The sequence below is a fragment of the Sorex araneus genome, chromosome X, assembly GCF_027595985.1.
Source record: "Sorex araneus isolate mSorAra2 chromosome X, mSorAra2.pri, whole genome shotgun sequence".
Taxonomy (NCBI): domain Eukaryota; kingdom Metazoa; phylum Chordata; class Mammalia; order Eulipotyphla; family Soricidae; genus Sorex; species Sorex araneus.
This window is the reverse complement of record NC_073313.1, coordinates 61,612,758-61,630,066: the sequence shown is the minus strand read 5'-3', so window position 1 is coordinate 61,630,066 and position 17,309 is coordinate 61,612,758. Positions and strand designations below refer to the sequence as shown.

The following is a 17,309-nucleotide window of genomic DNA, read 5'->3' as shown; positions in this document are numbered from 1 at the left end:
GTGGAGACGTTACTGGTGCCCGCTCGAGCAAATCAATGAGCAATGGGATGACAGTGCTACAGTGCGACATATCTGTATCATCTCTACTGACACAGCCATGCCTATTGCATTCTTTCTCTCGTGACATGTGGAGAGATGCTTGTCTGCTAGCTTCACCCCTAGGCCATGGGCCCCGTGCACTCAGGAGAGCCCAGGAGACGCGTGTTCTCCTTGACACTTGCCGCTCACTGCCCCCTCGGCACCTCCCTACAAGGCGAGGCTGGCCCTACGTCTGCAGCCCTACAGTTGTGCGAGAGAGCTCTCTCCCAAGTGCTCCAACTCTGTTTGCGTGTTTGTTTTTGGTGTAGTTTCCTACAGCTTTCGAGTTCAACGAGCGGTTTCTGATTACGATCTTGGATCATCTGTACAGTTGCCGGTTTGGTACTTTCTTATTCAACTGCGAAGCTGTCCGGGAAAGACAGGTGGGTGGAACCGCTGGTCCCTTGCAGGCCTCTCGGAAGTATGTGCAGTGTGCCGGGAACCGAAGCCCATGTCATAGCTTTACAGGGCGGCCCCCAGCAGTGCTTGGGGGCTCTGCGACTGGAGGCAGCTCCTCAGTCTCTGTGTTGTACCCCTTTGTACCCCCACCACTGAGTTTGAGGCTTGTTGAGTGGGCTTGACAGAAGACATCAGACCTTGACTTTCCCTCAGGAAGGCAGTATGCAGTTTCTCTTCCAAAACCCCAGGAAATTTTCAGAAAGGCAAGGGATGTTGGTGTGTGGAGGGGCGGGGGCTGGACACGCCCAGCAGTGCTCGGGGATCACTCCTGGCAGTTTCGAGGGACTAAATGCAGGGCCGGGGATTAAATCAGGGTCAGCCACATGCCAGGCAATTGCCTTCAACCCTCTACTATCTTTCCAGCCCAGAAAAGGGCACAAACCCCAAAACCAGGAACGTAGGAAGGAGACCCAGCAACGAACTTGGGGCAGTTGGAAAGCCAGGTGATCTAATTAGTGGTAAAGATCTCAGCGAGAAAACCCAGATGTCTGATCAGCCCCAGGAAGGCAGGGAGTGACTCTGCGTGCTGGGCAGCCCAGGGGCTAGCGCATGAGCGGTGACAGGTTGTCTGGGGTCAAGGCAGAGGAGCAGACATCACCAGATCCATTTAGAATATGCAGCTTCCTGGATCTTGTCCACCCAGCTCTGGAGCTGGAGACAGCCAGGGGTACCTGTGGGGGTGTGGGGGTGGGGGGAGCAGTAAGCTGTGTCTACCAAGAGGGAGCAAATACTCCTGGGAAAATCATCTTTTGTTTGTTTGTGGTTCACATCTGGCAGTGCTCAGGGCTTACTCTTGACTCAGTGCTCAGGAATGGCTCCTGGCTGGCTCAGGGGACCTTACCAGATGCAAGGGATCAAACTCAGGTCAGCCACATCAAGGCAAGCACACTACCCACTATCTCTCCAGCCCCGGGCAAAATCTGGTTAACCACGTATGGAGTGGAAAATTGCAGGCAAGAACCTCCCATTTTTGCTCCCAAGGAAGAGAATGTATAGGGCGCACAGAACAGGGCCAGGCGACTCCTGGAAAGAAGAGAGCAGAGAAGACCTTGACCGTTAGCCAGCGCAGTTCAGAAGTGGCATGCTTCTGCATGTTCTGCTTCTTCTCATCATCCTCTCTCTCCCTTCTCTCCCTCGCTCCTCTCTTGCTCGCTCCCAGTTTCCCCTTCTTTCCCGCTTGTTCTCACTCTCAGATCTCTTTAAACAGCTTCCTTCACTCCAGACAGGGAGGCGAGGGAGGGGGCCGGAGCAATATTCCAGCAGATGAGGCACTTGCCGTGCACACAGCACGAGGGCACAGTGAGTGGGTGCTGGAGTCACAGGAGTTCGAGAAAGAGAGCGCAGGGGAAGGAGAGCCTAACTCACCAGGAGGACCAGAGCAGAAGCACGGGAAAGAAGAAAGCAGCTCACAGCAAGCTTGCACAGCAGCCAGGGCAAAGAAGAGACCCTCCCCATTCCCAAAGAGGACAAAGAGGCACAAATCAGGAAGACTGACTGCATCTGCAGTTACGGCAGAAGCCAGAGAAGTCAGCAGAATCTGGAGGTCAGAATTTTAAAGGAAAATGCTTTCCACCTAAAATTCTCCGGACCAGAGCAAAAGTACAGCCGGGAGGGCATTTGCCTCGCACACGGCCGACACGGATTCTATCGCTAGCTTCCCATGTGGTGCCCAGAGCACTGCCAGGAGTAATTGCTGAGTGCAGAGCCAGGAGGAAACCCTGAGCATCGCTGGGTGTGACTCAAAAAACAAGCAAAAAAAAAATCTTCAGCCACCAAATCCATCCAAATGTAAATTTTGCTTTGTTTATTTATTTATTTGTTTATTTATTTATTTATTTATTTTGGGCTTTTGTGGTCACACCTGGTGATTTTCAGGGGTTAATCTTGGCTCTGCACTCAGGAATTACTCCTGCCAGTGCTTGATGGACCATATGGGATGGCAAGAACCAAACCCAAGTCAGTCACACTGTAACACTGCCGTCCTATTGTTCATCGATTTGCTCGAGTGGGCACCAGTAACATCTCCATTGTGAGACTTGTGACTGTTTTTGGCATATCGAATACACCACAGGTAGCTTCCTAGGCTCTGCCATGCGGGCAGGATACTCTAGGTAGCTTGCCGGGCTCTCCGAGAGGGACGGAGGAATCGAACCTGGGTTGGCCACATGCAAGGCAAATGCCCTACCCGCTGTGCTATTGCTCCAGTCCAAATCGTAGTCTCATGCCAGGTAAAGGCCCTACCTGCTGTACTATCACTCCGCACACCCCCTCCACCAATTTCTACCTGTATACTAGGGTCCACAGTTTCAAAAAGCACTGCTTTAGGGGCTGGAACGATAGTACAGCGAGTAGGGTGCTTGCCTTGCATGCAGCTGATCTGGGTTCAATCTCTAGAATCCCTTATGGTCCCCCAAGCCCCTCCAGGAGTGTTTCATGAGCACTGAGCCAGGAGTAAGCCCTTAGCACTGCCATATGTGCTCCAGCCCCAAAGAAAAACCAGCTGGGAGGAAACTGGTTTGTTTATGTGTCTTTGTCCACTGAAACACTTCACAGAAGAGAGAAAAACAATCTTCGGAAACGACTTTTCTGAAAACCTGTGTTCATTTCTTAGAAAATGTTCAAGAGGGGCTGGAGCGATAGCACAGCAGGTAGGGCATTTCCCTTGCACACGGCTGACCCGGGTTCAATTCCCAGCATCCCATATGGTCCTCTAAGCACCGCCAGGAGTAATTCCTGAGTACAAAGCCAGGAGTAACCCCTGTGCATCACCAGGTGTGACCCTAAAAGCAAAAAAAAAAAAAAAGATGTTCAAGAGGTTCAAGCCAGAGCAGGGAAGGCGCTTACCAATTGCAGGGAGCCAGTTTGGGATGGAAGGAGGGAGGGAGGGGGGAGGGAGGGAGAGAGGGAGGGAGGGAGGGAGGGAGGGAGGGAGGGAGGGAGGAAGGAAGGAAGGAAGGAAGGAAGGAAGGAAGGAAGGAAGGAAGGAAGGAAGGAAGGAAGGAAGGAAGGAAGGAAGGAAGGAAGGAAGGAAGGAAGGAAGGAAGGAAGGAAGAAAAAGGAAGGAAGGAAGACTGGCTCTCAGATGTGAGTCATTGAGGCAGATCTGCTAACCGAATGCCACCCCATTTCTCTGGAAACTACCAGAATGTCTGCTCCCTGAAAACAAGAAGCCTGTGTGGACTGCCAGAAGCAGGTGCTCCAGAGCACGGAGAGATCAGGAGCTCCTCGGCAGAAGAGCTCAGAGGCCCTTGATGAGAGTGAACATGGCGCGGCTGGCTCCCGACTCCCCAGACAGCCCGGGGCCCCAGTGTGTGTCTTGCACTCCACCTTAAGACATTGCCAGAGGAGCTGGCCTTGACTTCCTAAAGGCCAAGGGAAGTGATGGACAGAATACACAGTCATGAAGTCAGGGGAAAACAATAACCCAAAAGTGCAGGAAAAGCCACCAGAGCAGGAAGGGGACAAGGGCATTTGCTGAGTCACAGGGCTGAGCCCCGAATGTGTGGCGCTCGTTTGGGAGGCCCAAGTTGCATCTTGCAGTATCTGTTGCTTCTAACCAAAAGCCAGCATGTGGCTCCCCCGCCCCAGAAACAGGGGTAAATGATCCAGTTCATTGATAAAACTCAACCTGTGGCTTCTGGGGAGAGAGGTGAAGACACCTCCCCCTCCCCTAACAAGCAACCCTGTGTTCTTGTACTTGGAAATACGCATGTGTGCCCGGGCTGGGAAGATGGCATGCAGGGTTACAGTGCCTGCCCGGCTGTGCCAGGCCCCTGCTTTCATCCTGCCCCATATGGCCCCCCAATCACAACCCAAATGTAACCATGGTTGTCCGCAGCAGTGCTAACCAGGCCCACCCCCCCCCAAAAAGAGCAAACAAACCAGCATGCATGTGTAGGAAGGAAGAAAGCAGCCCTACCCATCTGATTCGTCCACCAGGCCTTCAGCCTGATCTTGTTGGCAGCCATTTTAGGCTTTAGGCTTATCGGTCACACACATGTGCACATGCACACACACACACATGTGCGCGCATGCACATACACACACGCCCACACACTTATTTTGGGGTTTTGGGCCACACCTGGTGTTGCTCAGGTGCTGCCCCCAGATCTGTGCTCAGGGGTCATTCCCTGAGGTGCTCGGGGAACCCTGAAGTGCCAGGGATCAGGCTTGGACCTCCCACTTGCAGGCCGCGCCCTGCAGCCCTTTGAGGCATCTCCCTGACCTGGCTCTTCCTTCCTAAGGCCATGCTTAGGAAGACTTCCCAATTCTGCTTGTGTGTGTGTGTGTGTCTGTGTGTGTGTGCGCGCTCATGGGATTGGGGGTGGGGCCACACCCAGTTTTGCTGAGGGAGTACTCCTGCCTCAGTGGTCAGGGGTCATGCCTGATGGAGCCCAGGGCCCCCAGTGCAGTGCTAGGGAGGGAGCTGACCCCACGCAGGACAAGTACCTTGACCACGGCACTGTCTCTCCAGCCCAATTTTTCTACTTTTTTTTTCTTTCCCAAGGTCGGGATTTTTCCCTCTTGTTTATGGTCAGATTTTCTCAAAATAAACCCTTCAGGAAACACATCACGCACAAGGGAGATTCTGTTGACATGACAGTTAGCAGACTTTACAGTGAAGCCACAGCAATGCCCTGTCACTCCTGTCTCGGGCAGAGCTGGTGGAGATGTGGTTAAACAGCAAGGTGCATGATGGAAGACCTTTCTGTGTAGACTGAGATGCCGGCCATCCACGGGGCCAAAGGGCACTTCCAGTGGCAGAGCAACTTGCCTTCCTTATGTGAGGTCCTGGGACCCAGCCCTGGTGCCATATGGCCCCGAGCATGGCTGAATGTGTTATTCCCCGTCCCCCGCCCACCCCGCACTGCCACCACCAGCAATACAAACAGGAGAAAAGTCTCTGGATCTCAGGATGGTTTCCTTTCCGCTGAATTAAAAGCAGCCTACTGCCCATCTGTCCATAAATGCTTTGCCCAGCCAGGAATAGCCTCCTTAGGTCAGTGAACTGCATTCACTGTTCCAGCTGCCTGCACCTCTCTCCAGGCCATTATCTATGCAAATATCAGTAAGTGGATGCAGGCACTCCTGGGCCCCGCGAGGCCTTTTGAGCTATTATGGGTATAATGTAAATGGGTGATTCAAGTTGCTACTGCAAATGGTTTTGGGCTTTGCGTTTGTTTTGTACTCCCTTGACTCAGCTCTCCACTTTCTCTTTCTTCCTAGAACGTTACAGAAAGAACAGTTTCTCTCTGGTCACTGATAAATAGCAACAAGGAAAATTTCAAAAACCCCTTCTATACTAAAGAAATCAATCGCGTTTTGTACCCAGTCGCCAGCATGCGTCACTTGGAACTCTGGGTGAATTACTACATTCGATGGAACCCCAGAATCAAGCAACAAGTAAGTGAGCTGCACTGTTCAAGGCGGGCATGAGAGTAAAACTCCTGTGCCTCCATGCTGTTATTTTACATCAGCATAGAGCAAATCAGGCCGAAAAAAATTCGCGCTTGATTTGAAACACAACTAAAGTTAAAATGGTGTATAATTACGCAGCCATTCTTACTGATTGGTGTTAAATTCCTCTGCCGACATGAATACTATATAACTTTTTTTAAAACTAGAATGCAGACGGATTTAAAGCTCTGGGAAGTCTGTGTGTTATGATGGACCAAGATTTCCCTCAGTTGGGCCAGAGTGATAGTATAGTGAGTAGTGTGCTTGCCTTACACACAGCCGGCCCAGGTTCAATCCCCAGCATCGCATATGGTCCCCCAAACCCTGTCAGGTGTAATTCCTGAGTGCAGAGACCTGTGTAACTCCTGAGCATCTCCAGGTATGGCCCAAAATTTTTTAAAAAGAAAAAAAAATATTTTCTTTAATCGCTTAAAGTCTTGGCTGGAGACTTGGTACAGGAGGAGGTGAGGCACTTGCCTTGCTCCTGCATTCTTCAGAGGCCCTGCTTCAATCCCTGATGTTGTATATGGTCCCCTGAGTACCACCAGGGGTCACTCTTTTTTTGTGGGAGGGTTTGGGCTACACCTGGCAGTGCTCGGGAATTACTCCTGCAGTGCTCAGGGTAGTGTGGGATGCTGGGATTGAACCTTGCTCCGTGCAAGGCAAATGACTTACCCACTTTACTATCACTCCAACCCCCGCAGCCGGACAGGGGTCACTCGAGCACAGAGCCAGGAAGCTCTGAGCTCCATCAGGTGAGGCCCAACCCTCCCGCCCAATATAATAATAGTCACCTGAAGTAGGGTCACACCGTAAGAAAATTCTTTCCTCTGACTTAAATGAACTCATAGACTCATTTGTGTATCTGGGCTCAGTCAGCTCACATCACAGTGCCTTCTACTGAGACTTTTCACAGGAAATAATTCATCAAGGCAAGTCGGTTGGCCATTATCCATCAGAAATGAATCCGACACTTTTTAGGGTTTGGGCCAGCACCTGGTGATACTCATGACTCACTCCTGACTCTGCACTCAGGAATCACTCCTGGTGAACCCCAGAGAACCATATGTGGGTGCCGGGGATCAGACCAGTGTCACCTGTATGCAAGGCAAGCACCTTACCCCTGTACTGTCTCTCTCCCCCCCAAAAAAAAAAAACACAACAGCTTGTTTATTATTAAACAACAGCTCTGCATACTATTAAAAACACACTCCACTCGGCTTCCCATTCTTCCACCCCCAAGTCAGATGAGAAGGGCAGCCTTTTCAGTGAAGGCCGAGGAACTCCCTCCATGTACCGACGCACCATCCAGATGCAGAACCAGCACTGTTCTTTGTGAGGCTGCGCACCTTTTCCTGTGCTCGGGGACTGTTCTCGCACTGTGCCAGCTCAGAGCCCACTCTGAACGGCTGCTGGACGGACGCTGCCTCTTCCTTTGTTGATTGCACTGGGCAGCTGGCCATCCGCCAGGCTCTACTCGCGCCTCGTTGGGGAAATGCCCGCCGCAGGCTACTCTCTCGTCTCCGAGTCTCTGCAGCTCGCATGAAAAGCTTTTGCAGTTTAGCAACGGTTGAAATGTGTGATCTCGTGGAAACGGACAGATTCTGAGCTCGAGAACATCTACTTGAGGTGGAGATTTGAGCAGCACATGGAGGGGCTTTATTGAGCGGTAGTTCTAGCGTTTAGAATAGCAAGTCGAGGGACTGGAGTAATAGCACAGTGGGTAGGGCATTTGCCTTGCACGCAGCCGACCCGGGTTCGATTCCCAGCATCCCATATGGTCCCCCGAGCACCAGGAGTAATTCCTGAGTGCGGAGCCAGGAGTAACCCCTGAGCATCACCAGGTGTGACCCCCCCCAAAAAAATAGAATAGCAAGTCGAGAGGAAATGGGAACTTGGCCAGCATTCTGAGCACTGATACAGACATGGTTCCTCTCCTACTTAAACCTGCCATAGATGAGCGCCCTGTTTGTCCTACACACGAAGCCGCTCCCCTTCGGCACTTTGGCAGTTAAAATGGCCACCACTGCTGTGGGGATTCTGTATTCTCCTTCGTCCATTTGCACTTGGAGAAATTCTTGCAGTTCAAGACATTTGGAATGCTGCATTTCTGGATGTACAAAGATCCTGCGAACTGTGTGACAGGTTTGAGAAGGGCTTCACTAGAAGAACTTAGTATAATAAAGCTGTCCCCCTAACTGTCACAGAGTTCTGCTACGGGGAACTGAGCCAGGCAGCCTTGCTGCTCAGTCAGTCAGCTTCCGCTTTTGAGACTGTAAATGGTCTAGCTTGTATATGATCTGTGAACTTCACTTTCAAAGCCCTTCTCAGTAGCATTCCTGAACACGATGGATCATACGCACACGTTCCTCAGCACTTTGTATTTACATCTACCAAACACTGAGAGTTCCTACGAGCCAGGCATTGGAAGGAGGGGCACCCCAAGATTAAGATGAGGCAGAATTTGCCCACAAGGAGCCCCCAGGCTGGCAGGGGTGCCAGCAATGTAAGCCGATGACTGTAATGCTCGGGGATAAATAGAGTGTGAACTGAGCGCATTAGGCGGCCTTTAAGCTCTTACGTAGAACATTATTTCATACAGAAATAGATTAAAATCCAATCACATAGGACTTCTAAAATCACAGAATGCAAACCCCAAAGGATGTACTTAACCACTTCAAAGTGAAAGTGTCATTCAGTTGTGTAGCCCAGTTGGCATGGAAGCCGTTCCAGGGCACCCCCTAGCACCAGCCTGTGGCACCCCATCAGTATTCAGAGAGCCAAACACTTCCTAACAGGCTGTGGACCTGGAAGTAGGAGAGACAAGCAAGAAGCAAATTGATGCTTTGATGTGACCTGGAGTGGGGGGATGGCGCATGCCCAGAGCAGAAGTATAAATGAGTCATGTTATAATAAACCTTCAGCCCCCAGCCAGCCTCACGTGAGCCTGGGCGTGTGGGTGGGGGGAGCCCTGCTCCTCCTGTAGCCCGGGTTCAGTTTTGCATAATAGTGACTGAAAAAGGATTCGGTGGTGTCGTGGAAAAAAAATGCAAGAAAAAAATGAAAAGAGCAACTGAAGTATGAGAATAAGGATAGTTGATTGTTAACAGTCTGACCTGTGTGAGATGAAAGTCACTTCTGAGAAAAGTTCAAAGGAATCCGGTGCGAAAACGGTTTGAGGCGGCCTAACGGTCACTCCTCCCCCTGCAGAGCAGACACCCATGGCTGCAGGGTTCATTTCCCAGGTGTTGAGGCAAGGCGTAGTATTTAAACTCACCAGACTTTATATTTCGTTTCCCACTATTTTGTCTTCCTAGGTGCGCTCACAGATGATTCTTCTATTATATCCACACAGTAGTTGTTGTTCGATTATCAGTTGATACGGTCTCTCTGTTCTCATTACAACTATGAATTATCCTTACTTCTAAAACTCTCTCTGTCTCCTCTGGAATTTCTTTTCTGTTTGTTTGCTAGTTTGGGAGCCAGCCCCAGCAGTGCTCAGGACTTGCTCCTGGCTCTGCACTCGGGGATCACTCCTGGTGGGCTCAGACGGGGCTTCCAGGAGGAAAGCCAGCTCGGCTGTGTGAGGCAAGCACCTTACCCGCTCCGCGTCTCTCCAGCCCCGCCTCTTGGGTTTTATTCTTCAACCCTGTCATCTTCAAAAGTGATTGTTTTCCTTCTGGTTTCTTTTGCTTGTCAAATTGTAACGTGCTGATACAAGCACTCGCGGATTGTAGTACTCATCTGACAAAAGGCAATTTTTTGAAAAATAGACAATTTCAGCAGGGAACAGCCAGTTTTAACTTGACACCCCAACTCCCATAGAAAGAGAAGGCGGGGGTCAGAGATCTCATACAGGGATTAAGGCATTTGCTTGGCGACACAGAGCCCAGGTTGTTCCCCGTGCCACAGGTGGTCTGCCAAGCACCGCCAGGGGTGATCCCTCAGTGCAGAACTGGGAGTAGGCCCTGAGCACCGCCGAGTTGTGGTCCAAAATCCCAGCCCCCAAAAAATAAGAAATGGAAGGAAGAACTTACAGTGGAGATGATACCTTGCTGAGATCCATATTAAGCAAGAACTGCTGCCACTGTCCCCAAAGTTAAAGATAAGAACAGTTATTCCTCAGTTTACCCACACACACCGAGCCTAACCATTACTTTATTCAGGTCTACAGCTAAGACAGTGAGCCGAGAGGAACAACCCAGGAAGAGATTTCATTGTTCATCTTTACACGCTGTGGTCTGGAACCCGTTCTTGAAAACATGCTTTCCTGCTCACTTGCTTGGTTAAAACCCCCTCTTGCAACCTGAAAACAATTTGGTTGCTCTGAGAACATGAGTCCACCGTTTTGGAAGCAGACAGCTTGACGCAATCAAGCTCTTTCTCGACCATCAGAAAATAGGGACTGGAGGGACAGGACCAAAAATAGGGGCTGGGGGGCTGGGGGTCTGGGGCAATAGTACAGCGGGTAGGGTGTTTGCCTTGCACGCGGCCAACCTAGGTTGGATTCCCAGCATCCCATATGGTCCCCTGAGCACCCCCAGGAGTAATTTCTGAGTGCAGAGCCAGGATTAACCCCTGTGCAATGCTGGGTGTAACCCAAAAGAAAAAAAAATAGGGGCCGGGTTAAAGCCTTCGCCTCGCATGCGGACCAGTCTGCTTTAATCCCCAGTGCCCCATAGGATCCCTCGAGCCCTGCCAGGAGTGACTCCAGAGCACAGAGCCAGGAGGAAGCCTTGAGCCTTGCCAGGTAGGCTTCAGATAGAGACCAGAGGGTTCTATCCATGGAGCAAGGAGCGGCCTGCTCTGTGTCCGCATCCCTGAGCTGAGATGCGGGGAGCTGCTTGGTGAGGGTGTCGGAGTGGCTCCGAGACAGGCTCCCGAGCAATGGCGCAGTGTGACATGCAGTCGCCACTCGTCTGGAGGCTCGGGTCCTTCCCCACGGCTTCTCCCGCCTCCCACAGCTCAGGTCTCGGCGGCTCCCTCCTGGCCGCTGCCCAGTAGACCTGCTTGGCGGGCTGGCTCTGGTCTCAGCATAGCCGTCCCCCGGTGCGCTTGGCCTTCAAAGCCCCCACGGCCTCCACGCCCGGCTCCCAGTCCCCACCGCTGTCCTGGCATGGCTGCTGGGCCGGCTAGCTAGTCTGCCGGATGCAACTCCCGCTTCCTTCTCCACTCTTCTCGGCGTGCCATTCAGAGAGGTCCGGCACACACCAGTGCCCATCCTCCCCCAGTGCCCTGGCCAGCGCTTGCTCGCACACTGAGCATCAGCCATGCTTGGCCCTGAGCCACTCAGCTGGGTGCTCTGCTCCCCCCTCACTTCCCGTCTGTCCGCCTGCACTCTCCTTTTCAGCGCTGCTGTACCACCTGCCAGTGGCCTTGCAGCTCCATTTGTTGTTTGTCTGTCGCCCCCTGCTGGAAGATAGATGCCATGAAATCAGGGAGCTGGGCCTTCTCTTTCTGGGCCCTCCGTTGGCCCGAAGTCGGGCTCATTCACGGCATGCCTGGGTGCCAGTCGCTGTTCCGAAGCAGCCTCCTAAACAGCCTCACATTCTGCAAAGCCCCACGGTGAAGAGGCCCCATTGATAGGGAGGATGAGATTCCGAGACCTCTCCAAACCTGTGAGCTTCGGGAACGCCAAGGGTCACAGCCGTTCCCGCAGAAATGGCATGTTGCCCCTTGCCACCTTGCCCATTGTGGACTGGTGGGTGTTCCCCTAAAGATACGCCCGCAGGTAGCCTGCCAGTGTCACCTTATTTGGAAGAAGATCGTTGTGGGTGCAGTTCAGGGTCTCAGGATGAGCTCATCCTGGAGTTAGAGGCGTCAGAAAGCCAAAGGCAGCTGTCCTCAGAGGAGAAAGGAGACGTGAACGCACAGAGGGAGGAGATGCCACAGGAAGATCAGGTGGAGACAGGAGTGATGCGGCCACGAGCCAGGGGACCCTGGAGCCCTGCCAGTTGAAAGGGCCCAGGAAGGACTTGCCCCTTGAGTCTCCCTGTAGCTGCAGTGTGCCCCACCGCTTTGTACTTCTGCCCTGAAGAAATGAGAAATAAAAATTTCCCCTTTTTAAAATTTATTTTTATTTAATTAAAGCACTGTGATTGGGGCTGGAGCAATAGCACAGCAGGTAGAGTGTTTGCCTTGCACATGGCTGGCCCAGTTTCAGTTCCCAGCATCCCATATGCCCCCCCCCCCCAGTACTGCTAGGAGTAATTCCTGAGTGCATGAGCCAGGAGTAACCCCTGTGCATTGCTGGGTGTGACCCAAAAAGAAAAAAAAAAAAGCACTGTGATTTACCAAGTTACTCACAGTTGAGGTCTCCTTTTTTTGGACCACACCCAGAAGTGCTCAGGACTTACTCTTACTCCTGGCAGACTTGGGGGCCATTAGACGTTCTCGGGATCGAACCCAGGTCAGCTACATACAAGGCAAATGCCCTCCCCACTCTACTATGTCCAGCCCCTCATCATTGAGGTTTAGGTATATAGGGGTCCGTCACCAATCCCACTACCTGTGTCAGCTTCCCTCCTGCAGTGTCCCTGGTTCCCCTTCAGGCCCCCAGCCTGCCACCTTAGCAAGCACATTTTGAAGTGTGGTCGCTGGGATTTGGATCTCTCATTTTCAGTCCTTGACTCTGGTTTATGTACACAGCCATGACACTCTGTCCCACCCATGTGCTTGAGTGCCCTGGACCCTGGCTCCCTCTCTGTGTCTTACATCCACCCTTGATCTCCCCTCTGTCCTCCTTCCAGTCCGCGGTTAGGGCTGGCTGTTGTTTTCATCAGTGCGTTTGTGTCAACTCGCTGCAGCTTCCCAGGAAGCATGCACGGTCTTCACCCAGGGCTTCTGCTCCATGCTGGGTGGTACTCACAGGTACTGGGCAGCTTCCTTCCACTCTGCATCTTCACAAATTCAGGGACAAAGGACAGTTTGAGCGGCCACTTGCAGTAAAGAACAGCACTTCTGGAGGCACTGCGCTTTTTCATCGGGCCTTCATCTAGTGCTCGAGCTTTCTCGAAGCTTGTCTGTGATCTCTTCAGAGCATGATTGTGCCGGTGAGGGGATCTGGGGAAGAGGTGCTGTTCATTGCCGAGCCGACGTTAATATGTATACAGATGCATCACGGTACATTGTGCTTGATGTTAACGCTTCCTGCACGCCACTACCTCTGGTCCCAGCCTCAGTGCAAATGTGAAGCAGGTTGGGGAGAATCAGCTCTGCTTTCTGTGTGCTGGCCTGCTCGGTCGTCAAAGAAATGGCATTGTAGGAAAAGGAACAATAATTCTGCTTGCCTTTGCCCTCATGACAACTGGCGAATGATTTGTATTCCCATTTGGCTGGTGGAAGCACCCAGAGGGTTAAGTCCCACAGCTGATGACTAGGTCAACCCCAGATTCCTCCTGAGGCCAGCAACCGTGTCCCCCTGGCCTAGCCGTGCATGACTCTAGCCAGGCCACGTGAAAGGCTGTGGCAGGGGAGAGACGCAAGCTGCACTCACAACACCACATTAGAGCTATCGACCAGGCAGGAGAAAGACTCCGAGTGCCCAGGTCTGAGGAGCGCGTGGAGCACCTGCGTAGCTGCAGAGTCCACAGCGCCCTCCCCGGCAGGCAGCCCCCACCCCTGAAAGCATGGCTCTGCCCACTGATCCCGCAGTGCAGAAACGGACGGCGTGGTGCTGGAAGAGGGACAGGTCAAAGTGCTGGCTGAAAGCGCATCACGAAACTGAACTCAATTTCACTTAAAACGACGAGTCGTCTGGGCCTTGTTGGAGAAGTGCCATTCAGAAGAGTGTCTTGGTTTCTGGAACGTTCTGCGGGTGGGGCACTGGGCGTTTGGTGCCTTTTTACTGTCCTAGACTTTGTCATCAGGCAGGACCTGAGGGACGCTGTGTGGATGGATGCTGGAGACGTGCGTGGTGGGCCAGTGGGCAGGGTGGGGACCGTGAGCCGTGCTAACCAGTGTGTCCTTCCCCAGCAGCCTAACCCGGTGGAGCAGCGCTACGTGGAGCTCTTGGCCCTGCGGGATGAGTACATCAAGCGCCTGGAGGAGCTGCAGCTCGCCAACTCCGCCAAACTCTCAGAGCCCTCCGCCTCGCCAGCCAGCCCTTCACAAATGGTGTCCCATGTGCAGACCCACTTCTGAGGGTCCGGACCCAGCCCACAACAAAGGCAATTGGCGACTCTCCTTGGGGGCCTCTGTACAAAGTAGATGCAAAGATTTGCCTCCGTGTAGACCTGAACTAACACCATCTTACACTCTTGAATATGTGCCTTCTAGAATACATATTACAAGAAAACCACTGCGTCTCCCCAGGCAGCCGCAAGAGAGGAACCAAATGGAATTTGCACAACTCCTGGCCTCTTTTCGAGAGCAGTATTTTTTGAAAGAGAAAGTGTAAACTGCATTTACCCCTTGAGAAGGGCTGGGTGTGGGCAAGCTGTCTTTTGCGGGCTTAATCAGAACAAGGTTATGAGAAATGAAAGGGGACAAATGAATATATGTTTGCTAAATGGACTTTCCTCAAGCTCCTCCTAATAATTGCTTTGGATTTCTCCAAAATGAGCCCAAACGTGAAAGAGGTGGGTTACTGCCAAAGTCAAATTGAGCTCAGCTTTCCAGTCCGGATCCCATGCAAGGTGTTAAGCAGTTGCCAAATTCTATAATATCCTAAGTCTCAAGTAAGTGACCTAAGGAGAAATAGCTGTGCACGTGAGCTTTCCCCAGGTGTTCCCCCAATTTTCCAGAGAAGAGTATTTTTCTATTAATAAGTAGGGCCCAGTCAAATCTAATTTGACCTTTCCCCCTCTACCAGTCAGTTACGTTTCCTGTGTCCTTTCGTGAGCTTGCTTACAACCATAGCCCCCCAATTTAGGTGCCGAGAGCCCCCTGTACAGCACAATCCAGGGGTGCCAGCTGCATTCTGCTGCTTGGGTGGCTACTTCACCAACTTTGCTGTGGTCCAAACACTCCTCAGCTAAAATGCAGGGCTGGCCATCTCGGGTGCTCAGCTGACACTCCAGTGCCGTTCTTGGAAAGGGACATGGACACTGGTGGAGCCTGTTGGCCAAAGTGTTGTGTTTCTGAATTTCACCCTCGGTGGTGGTAGATGCTTCTGCCCACATGCATCTATGAAAACTGGTTCTACAAATTTTTACTTGAAGTACCCGCCTGTTTGCTTTGTTTCAGGTTGTTGTGTTTCTTTGTGTTCCGTTTTTGTAGTGTTAAGTGAAATTTCAAATGCACACTTCTCTTTGATATCCAAACTAATTCATTCAGTAAGTTTATTTGTAAAAGCTAAGGCTAGCGTTAAAACAATTAATGTGTTTTGCAATGATTTGTAAAGGACTATTTATAGCTAATAATGGTTTTGTTTTCAATGAATTAAGAGAGATTAAATATATCTTTGTAAATTATTTTATGTCATAGCCTAAAAGGTCTACCAAATAAGACATCTCAAAGATCATAGTATAATGTATGAATTTTTGTATGTATAAGAAATTTTATTAGATATTATCTTGCTTTTTTGTAAGTGCTGTAAATATTTCATAAATTAACAAAGTGTCACTCCATAAAAAAGAAAAAGAGCTAATACTAATGGCTTAAAGGATTTGAGGAAATTTCATGGAAATGTTTTCATGCAATATTGACTAAAGACCTGCTGTAATAAATCTATTAACTCAGCAAAGCTCTCGTTCTGGGCATGTAAGGGGACCTGGGCTTCTGATCACTTAGGTACCTAAGTGACCCCCGTCTCATCTGCTCCTTGTTGTTCTGTCCCACGTGCTCTTTCTCCACCAGCAACCTCTTAAGACTCCCCCAGAGTCAACGTCATGTTGTGGCGGTCCCTGGAAAGTAAGACTAGCTTTCAGAAGAGGGCCGAGCCATGTCCACCCTAAACGTCAGGCTTTGCAGGAGGGGGAGAGCAGCTGGAGTGGAGGAAGTTCAGCCGGACCTGATAGCCTTCCTCTCTCGGATGCTGGGGACTCATTCAGACCTCACACGTGCAAGTTCTGCTGCTGAGCTCCGGCCAGTGTCCGTAGTTTGTGCGTCTAGGTAAGAATGCCCACAGTTCTTCAGGTATGCCCGCTGGAGATCACCATGTTTCCCTACAGGCATCTTAAGAATATGAAGAAGAGCAATTAAACAAAGATAAACCTCCAAAAAATCAGAATTAGATTAAAATCATTCTTTTTTCACATAATTTGGGGGGAGGCATAACAAGGAGCGTTCTGGGGTCGCTCTCAGTAGTGCCAGGGAGACCATGTAGCGCCAGATATTAAATCTGAAGTTCCTACATGCAAAGCATATATCCCAGCCCTTTATGCCATCTTGCCGGCCCTAAATATGTCTTTTAAGATGCTGAGTATTGGGGCTGGAGTGAGCACCGTGGGTAGGGTGTCTGCCTTGCACATGGCTGACCCGGGTTCAATCCCTGGCATCCCAAATGATCCACCTGAGCACCTCCAGGAGGAATTCCTGAGTGCAGAGCCAGGAGGAGGAACCTCTGAGCATCGCCAGACGTGACTCAAAAATAAATTAAACTTGGGTGTTTTTTAAATAAATTAAATGCTGAGTATCGGAGCCAGAGAGATGGCTCACTAGGCTGAGGGCAAGCTTGGCACGTAGGAGGCCTGCCAGGTCCCGCCCCCAGCATCACTTGGTCTCCCCAAAATCAGGAAAGAAAAAAACAAGAACAGGGGCTGGAGTGATAGCACAGCGGATAGGGCGTTTGCCTTGCATGCGGCCGGCCTGGATTCGATTCCCAGCATCCCATATGGTCCCCCAGCACCGCCAGGAGTGATTCCTGAGTGTAGAGCCAGGCGTACCCCTGTGCAATGCCGGGAATGACCCAAAGAGAAAAAAAAATGAACAAAAGACAACCGCTCTGAACCGGGGAGATGCTGCAGAGTTCTTCCCAGTTCTCCCGTGTTCCTTGGCCTTGGCTTTCAGCTAAGCTGCATCCTGTGGGCCCTGTGGCCTGCCCAGCTATCCACCACGCCCCAGCTTTTATCAGGTGTGCACTGCTATTAGACTGACCTGCCTCTGAAGTGCTCATTGGCGTGCTCAGCCCAGCCTCCTGCAAGGAGCCAGAGTCTGCTCTCATCCAGGGCGGCCTTCCAGGTGATTCAGAATCCTGTATATTTGTACCATCTACCTAGTCTGTTCCCTATACAGTCTTGCTCAAGATAACCCTGCCTGATCTGTTTGTGAGAATGCAGCAAAGCTTATCCTTAGGTGTTTGTGGCTAGGAAACTATGAGGGTTCGGCAGAAGTTGACTCATGCTGCCTCAGCTGCCGCTATCCACAACAGACTG

The 17,309-nt window shown here is 51.3% G+C and overlaps 1 protein-coding gene across 3 annotated transcripts in view; it reads left to right on the top strand.

Moving 5' to 3' along the window:
- MTM1 (myotubularin 1) overlaps window positions 1–15,669 on the top strand; it is a 113,140-nt gene extending 97,471 nt beyond the window's left edge. For 2 of the 3 annotated variants that reach the window (XM_055123113.1, XM_055123114.1), the window contains exons 13-15: window positions 348–461; window positions 5,764–5,940; window positions 13,969–15,669. In XM_055123113.1, coding sequence (XP_054979088.1) covers window positions 348–461; window positions 5,764–5,940; window positions 13,969–14,136 — 459 coding nt within the window. In that variant the 3' untranslated portion in view covers window positions 14,137–15,669. The remainder of the gene's footprint in view (window positions 1–347; window positions 462–5,763; window positions 5,941–13,968) is intronic. The other variant, XM_055123115.1, reaches the window with a different exon arrangement.
- The last annotated feature ends 1,640 nt before the right edge of the window (window positions 15,670–17,309 follow it).